Below are 27,361 nucleotides of genomic sequence, written 5' to 3' on the forward strand. Positions count from 1 at the left end.
TGTAAAGTATTTAGTGACAGAAAGAAACATCGAATAAGAATCCAGCTTCACTGGTTGCACTGGAGTTGCATTATGTGTTTCTAATACTTTGTAAGCAAGTACAGAACATCTCAGACACTTAAAACAAACTGGGTAAAATGAAAAAAAAACAAACAGCAAAATAACTTGTGAAATACTTAAGGTAATGATTATTCAACTATACCCCATTTGTCCCAATAAATAACTGCAAATTTACTTAGTTCTGTAAATCCTTTAATACACAAATGTTTAAGTGGACAGACCAGTATCTTAGCTTTTACTTGTTTCAGCAGGTAGGCTTATTCCTCATTTTTCATGGAGTGTTGCTTCTCTAAATTATTTCACATCAGATGTGCACTCTGTTTTAGGATAACACAGACAAAACCAGAAAAGCAAGGGACATCATGAGAGGGATAAACAAGCCAACTACATTATGAGTGGGCAATGTTAATTAAGTCTTATGACACATATCAAAGTATTTAAATTCAGGTACTTAGCATAAGTAATAAATGAAGGGATTCTAGGGTAAGTAATTACTGAGTATTAATACTCTTAAAGCCAAATTAAGTCCAGCATTTCTCTGTTGTCCAACATAACTTACGTTGTTCCTCAAGAAATCTGTCATCTCCAACTGGTTAAAACAGTTAATTACATGAGCATGTAATGAAACCATCAAAATCTTTGAAAGCAACTTCATTCCTTGCCAGTATTTGTTTTCAAACCTTCTCACGCATGTCATGCTAAAGAAACAGCGCCAAGGAAGCTGTTGGCTGAACTGGTTTGGTGACTTCTCATCTGCCTGGTTGCTGGTGGCTCCAGAAGGTGCCAAAAGGAAGGTGCAAGATGGATTTGGATCACTGAATTTCAGAAAAAGGGCCAATTCTGCTGTTACCAAGATGTATACCTCCTTTTTTTTTTTTTTTTTTCCTAGCATCACACTGAAGCATGGTAGTTGTATCTTTTTTAGGGCACCTCTACATTAAAATATCAGCTGCCATCAAATGTTTGTTGGCTTTCCATTTATGTCGGTGACTGGCTCAGCTGCATGTAGTCTCCTAAGGCATGTTCAAAGAGCTGTTTTTCTTCTCAGCTTTATCATTGTCAGCTTTGTTATCAGAGGAAATTTTTAACTTCTTTGGAGTTTTCATTCTTAAACCTCTTCTATTTTCATTCCTCTGGAATACAGCAGATGTTGGAATTCATACATTTATCTGTATAGCGATGCAGTTTGCACATGTAAAAGCAAGCAGCTCTATTAATTAGCTAGTTAGACTTAACTCACTATGGGCTGGTTAGTCTATCACTGAACTCTGTTACAGTAACAGAATAATTAATCTGCCACAGTGTTAACAAATACTCCCAGGGTGAGAATATAATTGTTCTTGCACAGTCTTGTGGAAGTAGGTCCTGTCAAACAAAGCTTGCTTCTGTTTTGGCAGGGTGAAAGCTTTGGTCAATAGAAATAGTAGGGTTGCTATCATATGTCTGAATTTTGCCAAAGAAATTTTATTTGTAACAACAGATTGTATGTAAAATTAACTTGGTCATAACATCAGGGTGATATCTGCTCCTGATTTCTTTATTTTTCAAAAATGAATGACATACATTATATTTTTAAATGTAGTGGCACACAGAACTTTAAACAGCCCCATTCAGTGTTAAAAGCACAGTGATGTTCCAACTTTGTACATTTTTTTCAACAAAATATTATAAAACATGCAGGGGGAAATATTCTTTTATTTGCATTTCAGATTTTTCTAAATCCCGATTATAATTCAGGGACTGACCAGAAGTTCATTATTTTGTTCCTGTCATGGTTTGACTCTGGCCAAATGCCAGGCACCCACGAAAGCCACTCATTCACCCTCCCCTGCCACAACTGGACAGAGGAGGGAAAAAAAAAATTAATGATGGGGTCATGAGCTGAGATAAGGGAGAAAACACTCCAAGGGCAAAACAGGTTCATCTTAGAGGTACAAAGTGAAAAACAATGATACATATCTGATTGGAAAGTGACAATTTGTGAAAAACGCCAATCACTTCTTCTCAAAATTTTTAAAAGTTTAATAGTAATAAAAATGGTTAGAAAAATAGTAATACAATTAGAGTAATAATAATTTGGACAAATTGAGTTAGGACAATATGAGACAATAAAGACAAAGAGTTGCGGATGTCCGGGTACCTTTTTCTGGGCAGCACGAGCCCAATAAAGGACCCCCTCTAACAAAAGGAGTAGTCCTTAAGAACAATAGCCTGTTGCATATCCATACACTTCATACATGATGCATCAATTCCATTCAAATACAAGATTTTGCCTGGTCAGTGTCAACTTCTCCCTTCTAATACCCATAGCGCCTCCCAGGCTTGAAGAAGTTTCTTTCTTCTGATAAGGAAGCAATAAATTCTTTTCTCTGAGAGATTTAGGTGTCCTGTGGCTGCTATCTGATGAGAGTGCCTCATTCCTTTCTTAGAAAAAAAGAAAAAGAAAAAAACCCACTAACATAGTTCTTATTGTAACTACAAAAGTTACCTTCTAATTACAAGACTACATCTATTATTAAAATGTTAATACAGCACTACTGATCAATACATCAAAATACATTTGGTAAATATCTGCGTAGAGCCATATAATATGCACTTTTCACAAATTTTATACCTCAAGAGAGGTCAGTGTGTACAGTCCTTTCCTGACAACTTGGAAACCAAATGGCATTCAGAGCTACAAGGGTAGAAAATGTGTTATCTACACACACTAGCGTTCCCTTTGAGTATGCTTTGTTCTAGGGCTCTTCATGTTCTCAAAAATTACCCCCAACTTCAGCAGGAGGCACGAGGTGGTTTTCAGCAGCAGAGGCGAACTTCAGAAAGAGTGTGGGGCATGGCAGAGGGCAGGTATAGAAAAGGGGCCGTGGCAGGAGGGCAGTGTCACCTGCCCTGGCGAATGGCTTCCTCCTGCTCGAGACCAGAGCCCGCTCTTCCTTTTGAGAACCAATTTCACAAAATTCTCTGAGCCCCGTGATGAGAAGGCCAAATCTTTCAAGGCAGGCAGTTGAAAGGGGAATCTTAGAACGGTGTGGCTCGGACAGCAGCTTTGAAGATCATCGCATTTCAACCCCCTGCCATGGGCAGGATCACCTCCCACTAGACCAGCACCATCCCAGCCTGGCCTTGAACGCTTTGAGGGACGAGGTGCCCACAGCTTCTCTGGGCAACCTGTGCCCACTGTGCATTGCTCCTCCACCCTCCTACGGAAGGGTTTCTTCCTGCTATCTAATCCACACCTACCCTCTTGCAGTCTGAAGCCATCCCTCCTTGTCCATTCAAAAAGTCCCTCTCCACCTCTCTGGGAGCCCGTTCAGGTACCGAAAGGTGCTATAAGGTCTCCACGAGCCTTCTCTTCTCCAGCACGAGCAACCAGAACGCTCTCAGACTGTCAGCAGAGGAGGCTGGGACGCCAGAGCTGAATGCAGCACTTCAGGCGGGGTCTGGCCAGAGCAGAGGGGCAGCATCCCCTTCCTCGCCTGCCGCCCACGGTGCTTTGGATGCGCCCAGGACAGTTTGGCTTTCTGGGCGGCGAGCGCGCCTGGCCGGCGCGGGTTCACCTTGTGCTCTCCCGGCAGGCCGGCTCTCGGGGCGCGGCTCCGCCCGCAGCGCCCCCGCGGGCGTGCCCGTGCCCAGGGGGGCGCGCTCCCGCGGGGCGGGAGGAGCGATCGGCGGCGCGCACGGCGCGGGTGCGCGGCGCTCCCGCGGGTTTTGTGCGAGAGGCAGCGCGGAGGGGCCGGGCCGGCGTTGATGTCACCGCTGCGGCGGGAGCTGCCGCCGCCCCCGGCCGCAGCAGCCGCCCCTCCGCGCCCGGTGGAGCGCGGGTAGGCGGCGGGGGCCATGCGGCTGCTGCCTCCGCCCGGTGCCCACCGGTGCCCGCGGGGCTGCGCCGTCCGCCGCGGCGGCCGGGCATGGTGGCGCCTGATGCGGGCGGTGCGCGCGTGAGCCAGCCCCCAGCCCGCCGGGCCTGCTTTTGTCCGCGCCGGGAGCATGTGGGTGAACCCCGAGGAGGTGCTGCTGGCGAACGCGCTGTGGGTGACGGAGCGGGCCAACCCCTACTTCATCCTGCAGAGGAGGAAGGGGCACGGCGGCGATGGCGGCGGCGGGGGACTGGCGGGTAAGGGCGGCGGCGGCGGGGCCGGGGCGGGGCCCTCGGGGCGCGGGGTCCCTCGGGGCCGGGGCGCGGCGCCCCCGATCCCGCCGAGCTCGGGAATGCGCCGAGGGCCCCGCGCGAATTCGGTGTGGGAGCCCAGCGGTGACCCCTGGCTCCGTACATCAGGGTGGGACTCGCCCCACGTTCTGGGAGAATTTCTTGCCGAACCTTTAGCACTCGTTCCGTAAAATAAGGCAGGGTTGTAATTCAGAAATTTACGAAGAAAACAGATTTGCTTCGGTTTGTCCGTATTTTCCGGATGTCCTTGTGAAGTATATTGCCCAAATGCTTTGTTTCCGATTGCTGGCAGCTGGAGACGCTTTAGTAGAGGTTTGGGTCATACTCATTAGGTCTTGATAATGCTGTGCATGTATGCTCGTCGAGGTCTTCCACCCTTTCTTAGGCAATGCATATGTATTTATATGAGATTGGAGATGCAGAACCCAATGGTGTTTCCACTGGTACTTCTTGAATTGGTACAGAATAATCAAGCTACTTCTCCTGAAACCTGTGCTTTCTTCTTCGCGTGATGATTACTACTTCAGGCTAAGCAAAATAAACATACGGACTGCATCTGTGTTTGGTTCAAGGTCCTGTACATGTGTACTGTGAGATTAAGTGTTTCTTCAGACCTTCAGTGCTCTATGGACTTGTAAACGGTTCATAATGTAAACTAAGGCATTGCTGTGAAGTGTGTTTTCATTTCAGACGGCTGAGTCTTCAGTCGGTGTTGTGTGTTGATACACTGCCTCGTTCCTGTGTGGGAAATGACCAGCAGCCCTCCACTTTGGCCGTAGGTTTCTAAATTTTTTTAACAGTCTTTTGAAGTGTGGACAGGATTGACAAACCCGTAAAAAACGTGTTTTGCCTCAAAAGTTCACCCTTGCTCTGTTTACTGAAAATCTTTTTTCAGGCTCTCCCTTCATGGGTTGCCCCCTGGCCTCTCAAGGTCTGAAAAGACATTCTTCTACCTTTCTGACTTTGTTATCTTTGAATTAGAGATGGTTTTAGATAGCCATCAGTTTTCCAGTCATTTCTCAGTTATTGTGGAAACAGGTTGAGGGTTTGGGGTTCTGTTCTTTAACCTTCTTGCACAGTGCATGCATACCCAAGTCTCCTTGCAGCTATATGTGTAATAGTCTGATTGGTGATACCACTTTACAGATGGAGAAAAGACTTCTGGAAGATCTTGTCCTTGTGTGGAAGTAGGATTCATAAATGTGCACTCTTTTTTTTTTTTTTTTTGTCTGTGGAGGCCAGAATAAGCCTGCAGCATTTGTTTCAAGTTCAGAATAGAGAAATAGTTATTTGTTTCTGCATTAACCCCCTGCCTTTTGGAATTTAAATATTTGTGTGCTGTATCCATTGTTTTAGTGTGTGAATGAAGTCTGTGTAGTCTGTATATGAGTATTATTTAGAAGGCGAAATTCTCCATGTATTTTGAAATCTGCTGTCAGTGCTCTTACTCTTACCTCGTACTGGTGCCTGTGCTTTGCCTGGAATTGCAGCTGCTGTGGCACTGAGGTACTAGCAACAAGTCCATTTCCAGGGGGTTTGTTTGTTTGTACAGAAAAGGGCTGGTAAAAAGTTGTAGCTTTTTTCAGAATGTTGCCAAAACCATAACTAATCAAACCCCTGTAACTAGCGAATTTGTTAGAGTCAGCAGTATTTAAAGGAATGGATGGGAACTTAGCAGACCTTGTGCTGAAATGGCAGGAGTTTGTGACACAGAGGCCAACATGAGGTGGGAGAGGAAGGGAGGGATGTAATCTCCAAGCCACTCCCAACAGGACAGGCACAGTAAGAAGTGGAATTTAGGTTTATTTTTTCTCATGGAAATGCTGGAATTTTCTGCTGGTTCTGTTCACAGCTGTTCTGCCAGTTAAGGGACAAGGAAGGTGGAGAAAGCCAGTGGATTGTTCTTGGTAGGAAAGACTGATTAAAAGCAAGGTATTGAGGGATCTAGCTGATCCTGAGATAAGGAATGAAGCTGCTGACATAGTAAACAGGATACATCATTTGTAGTAGTTATAGCGTTTAGGATGACCCTTTGGAAGCTCCCTAGATGATACTGACCTTGTGACAAGGGTGGAGTTTACCTGGTCAAAAGTAAACAGGAAAAAAAAAAAACTTTTGGTGTGGTAGGTTGGATTTTTTTTCTCCTTTATTAGTGACATAGTACTGAAATTTGCTCAGATATGATCTAATAAGTTAGCCACCCATGAATATGGTATAAAATTTGGCTTAGTTGCTCTGTGGGAAACTAACTTATATGTCCTTGAAGGTGGCTAGAAATATTGTATACAAGATTTTTCAAGATTTTTAACTGTGCTAGGGATGATCTCAATTCATACTTGCAAGAGAGGATGTAAATACAGCTGTCCTTTTTTTTGGTGATCTAACTTTGCTGACTTATACTCCCTCATTATTGACTCTTGAAGTCATTTGTCTTGAATTGTGGAGTGAGAATTGACTTTCAAATTGATGGGACTGTGGGAAGATGACATTAGATGGCTTCACCATGTAACTTCAGCAGTGGCTAGACAATGAGAAGCATTGATTCTCTGGCATTGCCCTCGAATCTAGGTTTGCCTTGAAACTGTCATCACCAAACGGATCAGGGTTAAGTGTAATGCCCTCCCCTCCATCTGTGAACATGGCAAACTTCTTTTGGCACGGCAGTCTAAAGCCAAGTATTTTATGTAGCCTTGGGGGTGGGTGCAAGTACTTCTTGTTGGCTTTATGTTGGAGCAGAAGAACAGTGCTGGAGTTATCTGTTCTCCTGGATCCACTCTGAGTGCCTCAATGCTTTGTAGGAAAAGGAGTATCAGTCACTTTGGGAGAAGGGGTGAAAAATGTGGTGTTCTCCTCTTGGCCTTGGTTTATGTAGCAGTTGAACAGAGAAACTCTTATTTAAATACTTGTTTGGACATTGGAGACGTTTTCTCCCCTATATTGTATTGTAACGAGTTAGGAGAATGATGATGATCTTTTAATGTGTTAGGGCAGTGCTGATTAGCGAGTCCATGGAAGGAATCTCTGCTAACAAGGTGTATTAGATGAATGGTTTACTTCAGAGATAGAGCTTTCCTAATAAGGAGTGTGGATCCATTTTCATACTGAATCAGGGTCTGGACTCATTTAAGTTATTGTGTCACTGTCATTGCTAGTCACATCAGTGGGGCTTTTCTTCGTAAGCGTGCCTTAATTGAAGGGCTGTTTGGATTTTATTTTCCTTTTCAACAAGAAGAAAATAGAAAAGATTTTAAATTGGATTTTAAATTGGATTTTCATAGCTGTTCTGCAAACTCACATTATCTTGCATCACTGCATTAATCTTCCAGGACAAGACCAAAAAATGTACTTTTCTGCTTTAAAGGTATTTGATGGTTGATGAGCTTTCTCTGTAATTAAATTGTTTCATGCCTTGCACATAATGCCATGTCCATATTTTGCTTCTGTGTGACCCTTGGTCAGGAGTTTCATCTTCCTTTTGTTCACCAACAGGGAAAAAAGTATTTTCTTTCCTCAAATTCTTCTTGCTTCTCTGGGCAGCCAGGTCGTTTGGCCTGTATGACATAATTCCTTCTTCAGAGGAATGTGGTGTATTTATTTCCACAGCAGCCTGCATCATCTGTTTTGTGTGCAATCTGTAGCAGAGACACGTGGACAGAACATGAACCCAGATCTCTGCCATCATTTGGGCACTGTGCCCTGTATGACAGTGTTACCTTTATGGATGTAAAGATCTTGAACATGTCATAAACTTTTTAAACAACTAAACGGTCATGTTAAGTGTATCTTGCATTCAGATGCAACAAATAGGTTTAAAAATGCCTCTTAACTGCTTTCTGCTATACTGTGATAATGTTTGCGAAACTCTTCTACTTCAAGACATTATAGTAAGGAATTATTGTACCTGGTAATGGATGGCAGAGCAGTGAATTCAGTTGGAGCTTGCAGGAGGAGAGACTGAGGTGTGGTACAGTTCAGCCGGTGGCTACTGTGCTCCTTTTGCCTGTGTACATTTGTGTGTGTGAAGCAGAGATTAAATTCTCAGTGACTTTGTTTAAAATGTTATTGTGAGATCTCTGAATCCCAGGGGAAGTAAGTTGTTCTCAGCAAGAACTGTTTTTAGAAGTGAATTATTTTGCAGGTAGGGTGTATGTACTTACAGCTGGGACAGTGCCTGTGTGAGAGATGCAGTAGGAGTTGTAAGTCCATGCCATGTTGCCAAGAATGATTCAAATGTTTAAGCAGAAGAGAGCAGATGGAAATGTGCTGACTTCTGGTGATAAAAGGATCTGATGAAATACTACTTCTCCCCAGATATTTTTGCAAAAGGAGTTGTCATTTCATTTCCACACTGGCAAGGCAAAAAGGAGAGGTTCTGAGCTCAGCTGGCTGATATGACATATCAATGTCAGATCTAATATAGTTTTTAATGCTGTGACAGTGTTCTAAATTGAAAAGCTTTTCTGCAGCCTTGCTGGACAACACAATTATATTTCACATTTGGAGCTAAGATTCTGTCTTGCTCACAGCCTCTCAGTTCAGAGAGTTAAGGAAGAGATTACTTGAAAACTTGTTTATGCTTAAGACTTAGAAAAGCTTTTGGCCAGTTGATCATCTGCCTGAACAAAGTATGGTCCGTGTTTTAACAAACTTGACACTTTCTGCCTTTGTTGACTCAAGCAGTTGGGATTTTGCATGTCAGACTTGAGTACAAAGCATGTGCTTTCTGGTACTTGAAATACAGTGTTTATCAAAATGGATGCAATTAGCATAATGGCTAGGGGTGGTCTGCCTGTCCATCAGCTTTCCATGATTGTTTTGGCACACAGAGTGGAGGCTGGTCTCTCCTGCTCTGCTTTCATCTGTCAGTACATCAGATCTACTCTGATTCTCTGAGCTGCTCCTTAGGATCTGCTGTGGGTGTGTTTACTTCTCCACACCGGTCCATTTCCCCTTCAAGGAACCTGCAGATGTCTAGGGCTGAATTGGTGTTTGATTCCTCAGACTGACTCACGGTCTTTCTGTTGATTCCCAGATGCTTTTCCCTGTTCCTCACTTCCTGCCTAATTCTTCTCTGCATCTCCAGCTCTTCTGTTGGCTCTGGAGACAAGATCTCTAGTGCCTGAGATGTTGCTTGTAGCTTTGCTTCTCCCTCCAATATTTCTTGGTCAAAGGCTTTCCTTGCATGATAATTTACCTCCGACACTGTGAGTAGTGTGGCCTGTCCAGGCTGCTGAGCTGAGCTGCCTTTTGCCATTTTTGCCCTTGAAATAATGTTGCTGTTTGACACATGGAATTCCAGGGTGGCCTGCTCTTTTTCCCGAGATCTCTGTAGGAAACTGTTGGAAATGTTGCACAGGATCACAAGATAGCAAGCAGTCAGTCTAGGCCACTTACTAATTTTCTGCATTATACCAGAGTTTGTAGTGCTTGCAGGGTTTTTGTTACTGTTCTTTGGTCCTTCACTGAAAGGTGCAGATGTAGCACTTCTTCACATCAGTTGCCGTGTTTCCATGACTCCACTGTCCAGTTATGCATCCTGATCAATGTTGATATTCAGAAATTACATTTGCATTTTGACTTTAAATCTGGTGCTAGATCTTAGGTTCTAGAGGACTTCTTCCAAATCTTCCCATTTGTTTTCTTTCCAAAAGAAAGGTTGTATTTTCTATGCTGGATTTGTGATTTTTTTTTTCCTGAAGTTTCCAGATAGGGGTGTTTGAATTTCTCACCACAGCAGTAATCTTGGTTTCAGCCAGTACATTTTTAATGTTTTGGATTTTACTGTTCTTTCCTCATAACCTGTCTTGTTCTTCCCCTCTGTTTTTTCCAGTATTTTATCAGCCAGAGTTGTTGGGATCTTCTGTTCAGCATTGCTCATTTCCCTGGTAAAGTGCCTTCTCTGATAGCTATTGAAATCTGATCTGTCTGCAGGTGTTCAATCAGAACTATGAAAATTTAAAATTCTCTTTTTCTGAAGCTATTGCTTCTTTTCAGATTTAGCTTGTATTTCAAAATGCGTCAGGACTGCTCCTTCCGAGTTCAAGCTGAGTTTACTGTGCCCCCTTCAGTCCTCAAACTAGATTCAGTTTACAGTAATTTTTCTTAGGTTAGGAGTGATGTTTGGAGGTTTTTTCTGTTTTGTTGTTGTGGGTTTTTTTTCTTAATTTGCTCATACTTACTTAATTTGTTCTTTCATCTTACACAGTTTATCTGAATCTTATGTTGGTGCAGATTCAGATTTAAATTTTCCTGTTGGATGAAATTTATTAAATTTGCTTATGCTACTCTGGCAGAATGGGATACTTTAAAATAATTAGTTGTGAGTGAAGTTCAGTGACTTCTCTGCTGTTTCAGTCTGTGATACTTGATTATGCTTTTCCTAAGTGTTTTTTACAAACTTGTGAGTAATTGTTTATATCACACCTAGAAGGCATTTGATAACTTCATCTATATTTTTCTCACTGTTTTCCCATAATTTCATACAGTCTGGTGTGATTGATATGTAGTATAAATTTTTTTTCAGTAGTGTGAGATAAGTTGTTTGGGGTTTTGTCAAAATATCAGTTTTCTCTGTGTTGTAAGCCTTCACTTACTTGTAACTGTGGCATGTCCTGTCAGTGCTCGTCTCTTCCTGGGAGCTTCAGCTTAGCAGAAGCTACAAAAAGTTGAAAAAGCTGAAAGTCTAAACCCAACCAGATTTAGGTTCAAGTTAAGATACAGATTTTTTACAGGGTTGGCCATGAGTTGTTTGGACACCTTAACAAGTACAGCTGATACCTTTTAAATTAACATATCTGGAGATAAGCTGATTCAATCACAACTGTTAAACTTGAAGGTTGGATGAAAGCTTTATTGTTTCTTGCTGCTTTATCCCTTGGCAATCAGGCCAGATATCACATTGGCCCTTCCCAAGCTTTTTCTTTAAATATTAGTGGTTAGTTTTTCAGTCTTCTCTCATTTGTGTTCATCAGCTTGAAGACAGAGAAAGTAACTACTGGTTTTGCTGCTTTTCTTACTAAATGTCAGTAGAGTGACAGTTCTGCCTCAGAAGCAGTCTCGCTGGACATGTTTGGAAACTCCTGTGCAAATAAAAGGGTGGCTGGACAAATCTGTGGTCTGTGGAACTGTGTTGGTAGGAGGAGAGAGCAGCAAAGGCAGACATTGGGGAAAACTTAACCAATCCTGTTAATCCCATTCTTAGTTATTTAAGAAATATATGTATTTAAGAAATAGATATAATTATTAGTTTATTATTTAATTAAAGGATATTAATTGTTGTAAGTCCAGAGGAAAAATTTTGTTTTCTTGATGCTACATTAGATGCCCATATAAGCCACATGGGAAGACAGTTAGAAAATAAGTCTTTAGAGATCATTCAACCTTCATTTATATGAATGAACACCTATTAAAAAAGTGTAGCCCTTCATGAAGTTTTAAGGGCAGTGTTGTGGGTACTATTGCCAGTATTGGAAGTTTAAGACTCAGTTATTTTTGTGTGGTGTATAATATTTTCAATTCACATAGGCATTCCTGTGAAATTAAATCAAGTAGCATTGACCCTCCCTTTGAAAGGGATTTGTTCATAGTATTGCCCATGGAGTTCAGATTGTTGCTCTAGGTTGAGTTTTGACAGACAAGTAATGGGATGATCTCATCCTGTAATAAAAAATGAGAGAGCTAATCACATAAATTGCCTTGAGAAAGAGTGGAAGAGTGAGGATTCATTATCCTTAGTGTGAAAAACAATACCCAGTGCTGTATGCTTCAGTTATGTGTTGTTAGGAGTTCTTGTTTTCATAGCTCAGCAAGCAACACTCGAATTTTAGGAAGAGTTTATTCATCGTCCATTAAGTCAATATAAAACTGAATGCTCAGGGTGTAAATATGATTTAAATCAACCCTATTGATTGAAGCTTTCTTAAGGATCAGCTGACATCTACAATCGAAATAGGTGCCGTGGGTGTTTCAGGTTTATGAGCAGAGCTCATTATGTGTCCATCTTACTTTAGTGGAAAGAGGAGTCAGCAGTGTGCTTTAAATACTGAGGGCCTTTTAAGCAGTATGTTTTTGATTCAGTGTTGGAATGTCACAGTGCCTGTTCTGAAAAGTTCTTGCTTGTGACACGTATGACACTCCAAGTTTTCCTGGTTGTGCTGTTGGGCTCCTACACAAACAGGCTGCTGACATCCATGGGACTCTTTGAGTGACAGCTCATGAGCCTGACTCTGAGAGTCACAGTCTGACCTGTATCATATCTCAGCTCTTTTGCAGGGTATTATTTTGTATTTACTCTATGCTAAAAACATGTGTGCTCTTTGTTTATACATTTTGAGATAAACATCTCCAAACAAAAGGTATTTTGCGGTATGGATTCATGTCGACCTGGAAGGAGGATGAGATGGGGCAGGGCTCTTCTGAAGAGCCATGTGAATAACATATGTTTGCATGCTGGCAAACTGGGGCAGGGAGGGCACAGCAGTCAGTGGCACCAGCTGCAGGGTGACGTCCTTCAGCTCGAGGCAAAGCGTGACACAAGTTGCCTGTGTCACCGAAGGATGGATGTGTCACAGGTCCCTGGTGTGTGCTGAAAGCACTTGTACTACTCTGAGGTTTGAAATTACTAGGAAGCACCACAGTCTGTTACTATCCCAAGCTTTTTGGTGCTTGCTGTGCAGCAAAGCCATGGCTGCTGGTAGTTCTTAAGCTTTGAGGTGTCGTTATTTATTATCATTCGTTGGCTTCAGTGTTTTAATAAGGTACACTAGAGGTAATATATAATGCAGATCCTCACTTTTGAATATGTAATCCAATTTAATTTGAACAGGTAAAACACAAAAGCTCTCAATTATAATACTGCTGTGAGGGGGACTGTAGAAGGGTGATAAAGACTACTCAGTCTTTGTGGTTTTAAATGAAAACTGGTGGCTTTCTGTGGAAGAGGGTTACTGTTTGTCATAAGAAAATCCTTTGCTAATAAAGAGTTTGTTCATGTGTACAGTGCATAAACTTGCTTTTCTTTTAAAAACATGAGTAATTGATGTTTTACAAAGACACTTGCAAGTTATTATGAAAGATAAAAGAAAGAGAGAGAAATATTCCTGCAGCAAAGATCTGTGCCATGAATATCCAAATAGTCACAGATACTGTGACTTACAGCAGGTGTTCGAGTCATGTACTCTGAGGTGTGCATGCTTAAAATGTACCAGGTTGATTCTACAGGTCATCACTTGATTTCATTACTGTGTGTGGGCAGTTTCTAATGACTCTAGACTGTAAGCCATCTGCAATACTGGTCTCTAAGGAGCAAGGACTGCAGTGGTGCTTGGAAGAATCTCAACTGGCTGAAGCTATTGGCTTAGTTTTGAAACCAAGATGACCTACCTTTCTGAAAAATACCCTTTGGTGAGACAGGAATAATTTGTGAAGGGGGTCTGTGTTATGGAGGAGGTCAGGCTTCATGTGGTCATAATCCCTTCTAGCAAAAAGAACAGGTTGAAAATTGGTTGCTGTTGTAAGGATGCAAGTAGAGCACATCATACATTAATTAATGAATATAAACTACTAATCTGTACTTTCTGCAAGGGTTACAGGCTCCCCCTCCAGCTTATGACTAAATGTGAGCCACCACTGAATGTGGTCAGGTAAGTAAAATGTAGTGTGATTTCTTCCTTCAGCACAAAGTGCATTGGGTAGCTGAACCTCTTTTCCGGTAATTCCCTCTAGTGCATTGTATGTCCTTCCAGTAACATGATGCAAGAGCAATTGCCCAGGCCCTCAGCCAATTGTGGCTTTGTATTCCCTGGTTCCAAATACTACATACCATTGTTTTTCCTCTGCTAATGCCTATGTTTTACAGAAAAGAAAGAAAATACGGATCAATCTTCTGGACCTTCACTTTAGAATTCAAGTTTTCAAAAGAGGAACCTGACTTTATTAAAAAGTTGTATCAAGCAAAGCGAAGGCATTATGCCTCCCTTTTCCCTTCCTGCCCCATGTGTAGGTATGGTTGCTCTAGAGATTTGGCATGTGTGTGTGAGGGGACTGTTTGTCCCCTCGTGGTTACTCATGCTCGAGTGCCTTCAGGATTGGGTCTCCCATCAATTAGCCAGATGCTAATCTTACAAATTACACCATGTGCTTTAAATAAAACTTGTCTCATGAAAACCTCTTGCTTCAAGAAGGGCTTGTAGATCTAGTTCTTACACTGGAAATTTCTCGCCTTTTTCATAAGGCAGTCAGAAACCTGATGAAATAATGGGAAAAAATTTGCAGTCAGTATAGTCATGTGATTTGATGCCTGGGTAATTCACTGGCTCTTGCCCAAGGGCCAGTCTAATATAAGGAATATGATTCTTGGTTGCCTGTTCTGTTTCTATAGAAACTCAGTTACTTAATCATGTCTGAAAAGGTAATTGCTACGTGAAGAATTCAGGAGCTAATGAACAGTATTAAAATTCTCCTAATTTTTTTTTTTTAATTTTCATTTCTACTTCATGTAGAAATTCCTGAAACAGAATATCAGTATGAACTGCTGAGATTTCATTCTGGTTGCATCACACGTCTGCATTGCAAAAAAACCCCAACCAAACAACAAATACCCAAACCCAAGACAACCAACACTGACCTAACAACATGAAAAGAACAGTTCATGAAGGAGAGCAAGCAGGCCCAGCGGCATGATTGCACGAGTTTTCTTGTGATAAAAACACATGCTTTTTTTTAATATCACACCTGTCATCTGTGAAGACAGCTATTGCATGATACAAGTAAAATGTTACTGATAAACTGTCAGTTGCAGTTCACTTGCTAAGCTCGGATTTGAATTTCCCTGCGATGTTCTGGAATTCTCTCAGATTTCTTCTTTTGACCTCACTACATGGTTATTTTTTCAATTTGTTTACTGAAAAGCCCCTGAACAACTCCTACTTACTACACCATTGGAAAGTATTCTTTGTTTTCTTTTCTTTTCCTACCTGCCATCTGCTGTTTCAGTCACTGATGGCTTCTCTCTTTTGTTGGTGTTTTTTTTTTTTTCACAGTGCTCTTCATATTTCTTAAATACATTGCTCTGTCTTACAGTGTTTGGTGGCACAGGGGGATGTTCCTCTCCTGTCTGCCATATCCAGGGGAGAAGAAAGTAGGATGGGAACTTCCTTTGAACCTGATGCTGCTGTACAAGTCAGTTGGTTTATTCTGATTTTGTAGTCTTACCTGCCTATCCCAGTTTTTACAGCACTCCAAGAACTAGGGTCAGAATTGTTTGGCAGGACCACCCACCTGCTAATGAATTTGGAAATACAGCAGGAGGAAAGAAACAAGCATGTTTTTAAAGAATACAGGGAATGAGCAGTGGTTCTGTATCTCAGAGAAGATTGCATTTGGCCAGCATACAGCTTTATTTAGATATTACATCATGCCTGTTGCATATTTATTACTGTCAGTTGTCAATGTGAAGCTGAAAAGCAAAAAGAAAATATTCCTGCTGTATTTGCAGCAAGCCCAGATAATGAACCAAGTGTAGTGTCTGGCTTGGTCCCCACTTTAGTTGAGCAGTGCTGGCAGCTTTATGCTGTACCTTGGTTGCAGTGGCAGGTGCTTTCTGGGCCAGGGCCATACTGCATTTGTGAAGCTCAGATGGAGAGGAAAAAGATAATGAAAGGTACATTTTAACCTACTCCATTCTCCTGAGTTTGAACCAGGGTGTATCTAGAAGGGCTGCTGGAGAGTTGTTCAGAGGAAGCTTGTCAGTGTACAGCCCGTAACCAAAATGTGTGAGAGATGAGGGGCAGCTAAAGCTAGTGAGACTAATGCACATTGGGATATTTTACATTCATGTTTTGTGTTTGTATCCTGTAATTGTCAGGTAGCTTTGTAGCGCACCTTACTAATGGCCTGATGTGCCCAGACTTGTTTCTCACGTCTTGCATAATTCTTGGATTAAGTGGTGCATGTTAACTCATTGAGCAGAAAGAGATTACAGTTGATCCAACATGAGAAGATCTGTGTAAAACAAAATACAAACAAAGGAGATAGAATGGGGGAAATACAAAATCACTGCTAGGTGGGGTATTTCTTAGTATCAGTTTCAGATCACATTTGAGGGATCTACTGAGATGGAGAAGGGGTACTGCTTTTATATCTTCATGATGCACAGCACAAATCTAAAGGAACAGCAAGGGAAGCAGTATTGCATATACTAGTTTCAGCAGAGAAAAATGAGGAACTAAAAAAACTATGATAGTAAAAGATGAACACTTGAGACTTGAAAGGAGAACTTCTAACAGGAGAGTTTTAAAATGCTTTTGGTGCCTGCAGTTTATTTCAGCTGTTTGAAAAAAACCTCTAATTTCTGCCCTATTAAATATTTTCACCAAAAAATCACTGAAAGTTCATCTATTTGTTGTTTATATATTTCAAATTTTTTTCCCAAACAATTTTCTGAGAACTTCAGCATGAAAATTAAAATCTGACATTGCTGCAGGGGAGATGAAAATTCTTCGTGGAGATGAAAAACGGGAAAACTTTAACGTAGTTTAAAAATGAACTATGTAAAAAAAACCTCTCTTCTTGCAGAGAGTTTGGGAGGGTAGAGTTTTGTTTTGTGTGTAGTTTATTATAAAAATAGGATCTAGAAATTTTGGAAATAGAGTTAGGAATTATTGGTAGCTGTTGGTATGCGATTGTTGGTGGCTCTCTCAGTAGCAAAGAATTTTCAAAGCTACTTCTGGAAAACAGTATGGCTTTGTCTTTCCTCGGTATCCTTTCATCTGAAAAATAGCTTGACTCTTAAGGCATTTTAATCCTTCCTACCCTAAATAATCAGACTGTTAAGTAGCACAATTATTTTTGCTGGAAGTCTTTAGTTTTGCCTAGCTGACATTCAAGTTTTGAACCCTTATAGGATGTGTTGTCTGGGATTTCTTGTTGGTGTTGGAGGAGGGTTTGTAGTTGGTAGGTTTTTTACTGCTCAGGGTTCCAGCAGTGTATGAAACACAGGAGAGAACTAAAGAACTTTTAAACATGAATTTATAACACAACCACCTTCTGCTTTGCTTCTGTTTGCCTGTCTTTATGCTAGCATTGATGCACATTAAAGAGTTGAAGTCTTGTTTAAGCTGAGGATGTTTCCCTGTTAAATCACTCTTCCTCTTTACAGCCTGAGACAGCAAGCGTGAGGATGGACATGTAGATCTGCGTTTTGCTGTGGAGGGTGAAATGGAATGGGGAGGGGCTGCAGAGCCCTCTCCTGCGTATTCATCAGAATTTCCTCTCCTACAGGTCTCCTTGTGGGTACTCTTGATGTTGTGTTGGACTCCAGTGCCAGAGTGGCACCATATCGAATCCTCTACCAAGCGCCAGACTCCTTGGTCTACTGGACCATTGCCTGTGGTAAGGACAAATACACTGATGTGGATTTTTATTCTTCCTGGACCCTGTGTCACATAACATAATAAGAGAGCATCCTACCTGCTGAGCACAGTCATGTCAGGACACATAAATGGGTCAGGATGAAAATTCAGTGGCACTGGAGTTTCTGCTAGTCAGACTTGGAATGCCAGCATGGGCGGGGGGGTGTTAACACAATGACTGAATGGAAACAGAAATGGAGCAGGGATGAAACATCTATTTTTTCCCACTTTTCTTCTCCCAGAGGTGATCCCAGACCAGCAGTACCCATTCCTCCTCCTTGCATGCTCTTCCCCATGGCCAGGGCTCGCTCCTAGAGCACTTCTGAAGTGCAGCACTCCTGGGGGATGTGGTGTCTCGAAAGAGAATGGTGGGAGGAGTCCCTGGGTTATAGCACCCCAGTGACCCAGACAGGTCACCTGGCTTCCCTTGCAATGGTAACCAGGAAGAAAATGCAGCACCAGCACTCACATAAATACTGAATAGCAAACAGTGAGACATTTCCTGTCCCCTCCAGGTTAAATACCATCTAGATCCCAGGGATGCCCTGCCTCCTGGATGTTTATTTCAGACAGTGTGTGTGGTCTTTCTATGTGTGATGTACTTAGAATTCAGCAAGATGGTAGCTAGGTTAAAGTTAACTGTAGAGCTGTATGTTCTTACACAGATGCAACAACTTTTAAGAGTTTTGGTCTTCAATGCTCCAGCTTGGACAGATCTAGCAGTAAGACTGTTCCTTTTGTCATTATAGTAGTGAAAACAATTGAGTTGATATTTTTGTGCATTAAATAGGATTTTTGCATGTATCAGATCCTGTACTAAATGCTCGTTTCTGTGGTCAGGTACTATTGCAAGTAACATAAAACAGAATGGAGTTAGTCTCTGGTTTTGTCTGCTGTCTCTGAAAATAGTGTCTGCAGTTAAATGCAGAAGATGCAGGTCATTTAGCTTTGATTGGCCAAGCTTCTCAGGCCACATCATTGGTTTGATAGTATTGCTTTTCAGTCTTAGTAAATGAAAACTTTTCAGTGCAGCTCCTCCAGCTCAAAAGTTTCACTGGCAACAAAGTTTTTGGCAACAGCCAAAACTCTATTAATTTGGAAGAGAATTGAGAAGAGAGAACAGAGGAGAAGTGTTACATGCCTATCATCTTTTTAATGGCCTGGTAACCTCCAGCACCCCCACTGCTGCCTGACATTCAAAAATACTGGTTAATGATGCTTAAAGCCTTCTTCTGAACTAACTGTGCCACTTCATTAGTGCCCATTCTCCCACTGAATTTTGACATTTAGATTATTTGGATGACTTTTCTTCCAGACAAATACCCTCTTGGGAAGGGAAGAGAAGGAAGAACAGATGAAGATTTGCTATAGATCTAATAATTTTAGTTCAAACAGGCTCTGTTTTTAGGAGCATATGATTTCTGTGTCTGGCAAGGGTGATATCAAAGCTGTGTCACCTTCTGAATCCAACAGGAAGTTTTGCTAATAGCTCTTATTAGCACAAGTATTTCTTACTATTTTTGATAGTATCAGACCTGAAAGAAAGCATCAGTTCAAACAACCTTTTTCCCCTCTACACCCTTTTGTACTGACTCCCTGAAGATTTTCAAATTCATATAACATAATTTACCTTTGGTGGCAGCTAATACTAAAACCAGATATTAAAAAAGTTGTCAATATTATGAAGGTTGTTCCCAAATATGCATTTAACAGCTTGTTACTGTCATCCTCCCTGTTGTGACCATAAGTAATGCGTGTCAGCTTTCCATGGATCTCAGAAGAGAAAGAAGGGTACAAGTGCTTGCCTGTATGTTTATTTATTTTCATCCAGATGTCAGTGCACAGCTGTTGTCCCTTATCACAGTGCTGTGTGAGTTAATCAGCCCCTGGGTTGACTGACAGGGGCCTTGCCCAATCTCATCTCTCCTCAGGCTGCAGGTATTTCACTGGCCAGAACCTGAAGGATTGTAGGGGTCAGACTAATGAAAATATCCAGACCAGATTTTTCAAAGGCCCTTTATAAGGAAGGGCTTGAGAATAAGCTCTGTCTGTTGCCACATGAAGATCTGGGTGAGTGGTCTCTGTCTCCAGCTCACTCTCCTCCCCAAAGTCAACGTTACACACAGCAATTAGTAACTACCTCCATCCCATGAACTTGAAAGGGGGCAGCTGAGGACACAAGTTTTCTTGCTATTTGCAGACTCCCTTTCAAAGTAAATAGCATGTCACAAAGTAGTGTTTCTTCAAAGACCCTTATACTGTGCATGTATTCAGAAATGATTTTCAAGACTTTGGAAATAGGCCATGTGACTTCAGATTTTTTTGCATGACACCTATAGATAATGACTGTAATTTTATACCTACACTGTGTCCTCAAGATAAGCAGGGGCATAAAATGGAAGGAATAGTTATGAGTTATGGTCCCATAATATAAATGTACCATACATGTAGAAATTTATGGTGCTGCTGAACTGTGAGAATTTTGGTTTTCTTCTGAGAAAGATATTGTGGATTTTATATAGAAGGACTCTGTCTTCATTTAAGCTAGTATTAATAAACATGCTCTTCAATTATGAATCGTAGCCCTAATTGAAGTTGCTAATGTAGTTAATTTATATATCTGTGATTTCCTGTTGTGGAGTATTTCTTAAATGTTTAGTCTCCTAATACCTGGTTGATAGTTTAGTTGTTTTGATCAAATTAAAAGACTGCATTAGTGTGGTCTTGTCACTTGAGGGGAATAGTGTGGATCTTGCAGGGAGATAAAATTTTACAGAGAGCAAATAATTTATCTATGCAACCTTGAAGCTGAGCAGCCCAGTGTTCCCTAAGGCTCTGTGCTGTGGTTATTTTATGGATTTGCAGCTAAAGCAATTCTTTCTGAACTGATCAAGGGATGTTAAAATTATACAGGTTACTAAGGGCTTTGGCTGCTTTTAGCTATGCAACTCTAATTTGTTCTGCACTGTTCTCTAAGGGTAGACTGCTGGTTGTTTGGTACTTGTAATCTGTTTTTACAGAAATTTGTCTTTTTCTCCTGCCTTCAGTAAAGAAATAATGTCCATCTTCAGTAAGTAGCTGTACAGAGTGACTTGAAGAAATGTGATTGTTTTGTGATTTGTTTGTGACACTTGGTCTTGCTCAGTGCAAGAGTATTCTGAGGATGAAAGTAATCCGGGGGGGTTTGCCTGCTCTAAAATGACTGTTTAGACAGATGTGGATGTGAAATGTCTTGGATATTAACACTACTGATCTGGGGCCTGTGAGGGTTCTGGCTGGTGAATCTGAAGCCTTGTAGCTCTGGAGAGAAGCCTTGTTAACAGCCCTTTCCCCAGTGCAGGCTTGAGTTAAAGGTGTCACAGCTTAGAGTTCTGTTTCTTGAATTATACAGGAGAATTTTTATTTACTTTTCAAGAACAGTTGATGGTCTAGGAATGCAAAATACTGTACACAATGAGCCTTTCATATTGTAGTAGCACTTCTGTGTCCCATGCCAGTGTCCCTCCCAGTGTGCTGTGCTCAGTTTAAGGTGAAAATGGTGCTGTATCTAACTTCTGTTTGGAAATGGACAACTTTTTTAGATCCTTCTCCACCTATAAAGTCAATTCTTCTAACAGTGGCTTTGTGTGTTGTTCAGTTCTGGAACTGCTGTAGGTTTTTTGTGATAATGGTGACTATATGCATTTTCATGCAAGTTGCTATGTTGTGGCTATTTTCATTTTTATTTCCTGCCAGTCTTGAGGGCTCTGTATTTTGAAGTGCAGTGTTTTAACTGCTAAATTTGATTTCTTCCCCTTTCCTGAGAGTCAGAGTTATTGATTAATTTACCTAAAAGGCCAGTGTTGGTAAAATGGTGAATACTTCTAATATGCTAAGATAGGTAAAAACTTTCCAGTAATAGTGATAAAATAACCTGTAATTTAAAACATTGCAGCAAGTATGTATTTTAGCCCTGAACAAAGCAAAGAGAAAGACCTAGCCTGTCATGATGAATTGTTGAGAACTGGGGTGTAGGTGTTGGGCTGATTGTGTGATCTGCTGTAGGGGAGACTGGGAGAGTAGATAGTGAGATAATGGAGACAAAAAGCAGTGGGGAAGAAAAGAGATGTATTGTTACAGGCTGAGAATTATCAGCCAAAGCAGTTCAGAAGAAGTGATGAAAAATAATTGATGAACCACAAACCAGAAAGAGACAGCTTTAAGAAGCAGTTCATCCTGATGGTGTCTGCACTGCTTGTCACTGCTCTTACAAGCTAAGCAATTTTTCTGATGACAGTTTAGTTTTATATACATAGCTCATGCATTTAATCATTGCTTTTTACAGCAGTGTTAAAGCCAACAGGAGATAATATAGTGTTCAGACCACCTCCTGCGTTCCAGAAAGGTCTGGTTGCATCCAGTAGTTTTAAGGAGAAGCAGCAGTGGTGATCATTTGTGATTCTAAAATACTGATAACGTACGTAGGCTGTTCTGTGCCATGATTTATGTATCTGTACTACAACCAGAATTGTGACATTCCCCTGGAGGTTGCACAGAATATTGCATTCTGTTGCCTTCATTGGAGCTGTTAAGTTAAATACAAATGGGAGAAAATTTTGGAATTTCCAGAAGTACAGCATCTAATGAAATATTGTATCTCCACTTACTGGCAAGTTTTCTTAGAGTTTTTGTTTGTGATTAAAGGGACATTGACACTAGTGAATTATTTATTTTGTGACTTCTGGTTTGTTTGTTTGTTTTTTATATAGGTTGCTCGAGGAAGGAAATCACTGAACACTGGGAATGGCTGGAACAGAATTTGTTGCAAACTCTTTCAATCTTTGAAAATGAGAATGACATAAATACATTTGTCAGAGGAAAAATACAGGTAGTGTATTAATTACTGCAGATGTTGTTAGTGATAAATATGACTGGGGAAGGAAAAGTGTTGTGAATTTGAAATAAATTGGAGCTGGTAGTTCCCAGGCTGATCTGCCTTTTTGAAGGACTACCAGATGTTAAGTAGCAACATGTGTATAAAAATCAGGGAAACTGGGAATAGTGCATGTAGCTTAGAACAGTGTGATTTAAAAAAAAAAAACATATAAATATATAGGCAGGTCTTAAGGCATTGTAAGTTCTAAAATTAATTGCACTGTCTTAAACTTCGACAGTTGTCTGTGCAACTGTTTTTCCATTGCAGGGCTTAATTTTAACTTTTTTCATGCACTCATAATGTCTCCTCCCCCTCTTCTGTGTAGTTAAATCCTGTAGTATTGGCATTTGCACTTCATATAGGTGTTAGGGTTGCTGGTTCATTGATTTGTTTCCTTGGTGGGAAGTGGGAGTGTTGGTTTTCTCAGAATTTTTTTTTCCTCTTTATGGGTCAGATAATAACAATACTGGCAAAAAGTACTTTTTTTGTACTAAGAATTATCTAAAAATACATACTTTTTTCAAAGATTGTAAGAAAAATTGCTGTATTTATTGGTTTTGTTCAAAGTATTGGCTTTGTCTCATTCCTCTTTTAACATTTTATATCGTAAGTCAGCTCTCTTACAAATGCCACAGTTGCTTGTGTTTCCCCAGTGAATCAGGTATGAGTGCTGTAGATGGTCATGGACATACCTTATGTGTGTGTTTTGAAATATAATCCTTAAGGAAATTTTTACTTCCTAGATTTGGATCAATACTAAATGTGAACGATGTTTCTCTGTCATACACTCTGCTCTCTGTGTAAATATGGAGCAAGTTGTAGGCAAAAAGTCACAAAAAAGGCAAAAATTTTATAACTTTTATATAAAAGACAATAGAGATTGGGAAAACAAGCAAATAGAACAGAGCTTCAGTATAGAACAGAAGGAACCTTTAGTCTTTAAAAATATCAAAAAACATCTTTTGACCTGTTACCTCTTCAATTTTCATGAGGGTCACCTGCACCTGAAAGTGGGAATTTTTTTTTCCACTCTATTAGTAAATCTAATTGAAGATTTTTTTTTATTTCTTTCTCCCTCCCCCCCCACCCCTTTTTGCTCTTTTATGCTCAAGGTCTAATAAGAGGGGTCATAGAAGTAATATAAAATTTTCTGTAAAGAACAACAGTTCCTTTTTTTCTTCCCTTCAGAAGAATTTCATGTGAAATCCTATGTCTGTCTCCGCAGGAAGGAGGAGGAAAATACTGCAGGCCACAGGTGCTTCAGGGGTTGAGTTAGGTTGGTTAATTTAAAACAAGGTCCTGGCCAGGGCTCGGTGTTTGGTGCCTTTTGACATGGGCACAGCAGGCAGTAAGGTCATCAGAAAGAAAGCCTTGAATGAAGTAAATAAGTACATAAGCCAAAGAGTGAGCAGAACAATAAGAGCTCACTGAACGACTTCCTTGGCACTGCAATGACCATTGTGCCCTGTGGCCTGGGAAGCAGTGGGAATTAGGATATCTGATAGCCCATGGCCACTAACAGGATGTGCTCTGTTTTTATTCCCTGCCAGGGCATCATTGCTGAGTACAACAAGATCAATGGCATCAAAGAGGATGACGACACTGAAAAATTCAAGGAAGCCATAGTGAAATTTCACAAGCTGTTTGGGATGCCAGAGGAAGAGAAATTAGTGAACTACTACTCCTGCAGTTACTGGAAGGGCAAGGTTCCCCGGCAGGGCTGGGTGTATCTCAGCATTAATCACCTTTGCTTTTACTCTTTTCTCATGGGCAGGGAAGGTATGTTTTCAGCAGAATGGTAATTTGTGCATCTCAAAATGGTTAGGAAATCTCCTGTAGCTTGTTTCTCTTCACGTACTGATCACTGAGGGTACAAAGACACTACTGAGGAAAAGAGAAGCAGGGAGCAATTCCCTGATTTGTCACACTGCTTAACTGTGTGCTTGTTCCCTTGTTTGTTTGGTCTTTCTCGGAGTAGTTCTCTGTAAAACAGTACTTGGCATTGTCTAGGGACATGGTTCACCTCAGGAGCTATGCCCAAAATGAAAGAGGGACAACATCACACCAGTTCTGACTTTTTCCTCTGCTCTTACACAATCCTCAAGTACTACTCTGGCAGACTTTGCAACCTTAAATCACACATCTACATTTGTTCAACACCAGAACATCAGAAAGGTTTCAGAGGAGACCCAGAATAAAGACCTGCATAGTGTGGATGAAACCAGTCCGCTCTCCAGGGAGTTAATGCAAGGCACAGTGGAGTTGAGCAATTCAGCACTGTTTGGTTATGGGCAATGGATCAGTCTTGGGATTTAGCCCCTGCTTTAAGGACACCACCTGTATTGGTCTTGGGAGAAAAGCTTAGGTTCTGTTGTGGCTGTAATATTTGAAACTTTTTGCTGTATAAAAATAAGACAAGCCTGTCTGACGTTTTTAGATTGTGTTTCTTTGCTTCCATAGGAAAAGAGGATATCAGTCTGAGCTAGTGCTGTGACAATAAGTCATGTTAGCTTACCTGGCTTTGTAATGCTTGTGTGGTGTTCTGTAAATAAAGTAAATTATATTTAAACTCTTTTATCTCCCGTTTGTCAAGTGACAGTGGTTTGTTTGTACAAACTGGATCTATTTATGCTGTACTCCCAACTTTTCAGGATGCTAGAAGAAGTCAGTTGAATGCATTTTATAGGAAGAGGAAGCTAAAAGCTCCTGAATATGCTCATTTCTGTACTGAATCTTGTTTTCTTGTTTGCTCCTGTTCAGCAAAGTTAGTTATCCGTTGGGTTGATATCACTCAGCTTGAGAAGAATGCTACGCTGCTCTTCCCTGATATGATCAAAGTGAGCACAAGGTCAAGTGAACATTTCTTCTCAGTATTCCTTAATATCAGTGAGACATTTAAACTAATGGAACAGCTTGCCAATATAGCTATGCGGCAGCTTTTGGACAATGAAGGATTTGAACAGGACAGGTCATTACCCAAGCTGAAAAAGAAATCCCCCAAAAAAGTATCTGCTCTAAAACGGTAGGTAGCATTGGCTCTTACTCGTTTTGTTCCTCCTCAGTCCTTTTACTTGCAGGATTTTGTCCAAAAGTTTTCTAATGTTGTGGCCATTTACTGCTACTCCAAAAGGAATGATTGATTCCAACAGTGGCAAAATGTGAATAATTATTTAAATATAATTACTTGGTATCTTGTTGAAATAGGAATACGAGCATGTTGCAGAAATAAACTTTCTTGAGCCAAATGCTCATTTGTTCAGAAGCTCTTTAGTGTATCTCCTGATACTGGCCACATTTTGGTATCTGTTGTAAGGCCATTTTATGTCTGTATGGGAAGGTAATAAAGTGATTAATGTGTTATTAAGAACTATGCCTAGCATTCATACTTGGTCTTACCACTGGAATTGAGAAATTGGAGTCTAGATTATTAATTCTGTCTGGAATATAGTTTAGGTAACAGCAATACAAAAATTGACATAAAATTCTAAGGGGTAAAAAGTTATCTGGAAAATATTTCTTCTTCTTTAATATCACACTTCAGCTTGTTAGTTTCTTTTTCATTTTTTCTTTATATGTCATTCGTGTTAGTGTACCATACAGAATTATAGCCAGTACTTGTTTATATTTCTCATTATTTAGTGACATCTGACACGCATTGTATCGCTTTTGTTTGTCCTTACTGTTGAGTGTTTTGCACTTGAATGCATTATCAAGACTAAGTCTTGAAATTGTTATCAAACTCTAACCTTAAGGATTCCATAATATAAATAAAAAAGGCTCAAAGAAGCATTTTTTATTACTATTAGCAAAAAATGGATTCACTGTATATATTCTCAGAAAGTACAACTGGATATGGAAAGCCCACTCAGTGTTTCCTCTCTGAGAAGTGAGGGTGAATGTCTGAGTCATTCATGGCAGACTTTTTGTTCTGTGTAGTTTTAGAACCTTCCAAAAGTGAATAGTGTATCTCCACTATAGGCAAATTATTTCCAGCTTTTTGCTTGCAATTTTTCCTTGCTTAGCTATGTGTTGCAAGTAACTTGCAATGATTTGCATAAAATACATCTTAAAATATATTAATACGTTCCCTAAACCAAGAAAATCTTTCTGTGGGTTTTTTTAGAGATCTTGATGCCAGAGCAAAGAGTGAGAGATACCGTGCATTGTTCCGACTCCCCAAGGATGAGAAATTAGATGGACACACAGACTGTACTCTTTGGACTCCTTTCAACAAAATGCATATTTTGGGCCAGATGTTTGTGTCTACAAACTACATTTGCTTTACTAGTAAAGAAGAGAACTTGTGCAGCCTTATTATCCCTCTTCGAGAGGTAAGTACTTGTAGTTTTTAATTTATATGGCAATATAAATAAGCAGTGTCTTATTAGATATTTCACCCTAGCTTTGAATTTCTTTTTATTTTGGTGGGGTTTTTTTACTATTATTTATTTTTTGATTCTTTTTGGAGAAAAGCCTCTTTTCATCCTTTTTATGTCTTGTGAGCATGCCATACTGATGTGTTCTAAGTAATATTTAACAACTGTCTATCTTAGTTCATGATTCCTGCTACTGAAGCTCACATGGAATTTTTTCTATCAGTTTTCATAACCCTTGTGAGTTCTTCCTGTCTCATAACCTGTATTCTGATTTACAGCCTAATTTAACATTTTTTGTGCCTCATGGGGAGGAGTGGAGGGTGAAACTTTAGAGTGGATAAGTGGAAATTCTGTCAAAGAATCTGTCAGATAAGATTTACTTTTGTCAGATGTAAAAAGATTCATAATGCTAAAGTTTTGAGTTGCCTCT

At 40.5% G+C, this 27,361-nt stretch overlaps 1 protein-coding gene across 1 annotated transcript in view; it reads left to right on the plus strand.

The window, feature by feature from the left end:
• The first annotated feature begins 3,798 nt into the window (after positions 1-3,798).
• TBC1D9 (TBC1 domain family member 9) overlaps positions 3,799-27,361 on the plus strand; it is a 46,895-nt gene continuing 23,332 nt past the window's right edge. Inside the window, exons 1-6 of the mRNA XM_030947138.1 lie at positions 3,799-4,177; positions 17,510-17,620; positions 22,389-22,507; positions 24,106-24,334; positions 25,316-25,577; positions 26,679-26,886. Coding sequence (XP_030802998.1) covers positions 4,051-4,177; positions 17,510-17,620; positions 22,389-22,507; positions 24,106-24,334; positions 25,316-25,577; positions 26,679-26,886 — 1,056 coding nt within the window. The 5' untranslated portion in view covers positions 3,799-4,050. The remainder of the gene's footprint in view (positions 4,178-17,509; positions 17,621-22,388; positions 22,508-24,105; positions 24,335-25,315; positions 25,578-26,678; positions 26,887-27,361) is intronic.

Source organism: Camarhynchus parvulus, chromosome 4 (assembly GCF_901933205.1).
Source record: "Camarhynchus parvulus chromosome 4, STF_HiC, whole genome shotgun sequence".
Lineage (NCBI taxonomy): Eukaryota > Metazoa > Chordata > Aves > Passeriformes > Thraupidae > Camarhynchus > Camarhynchus parvulus.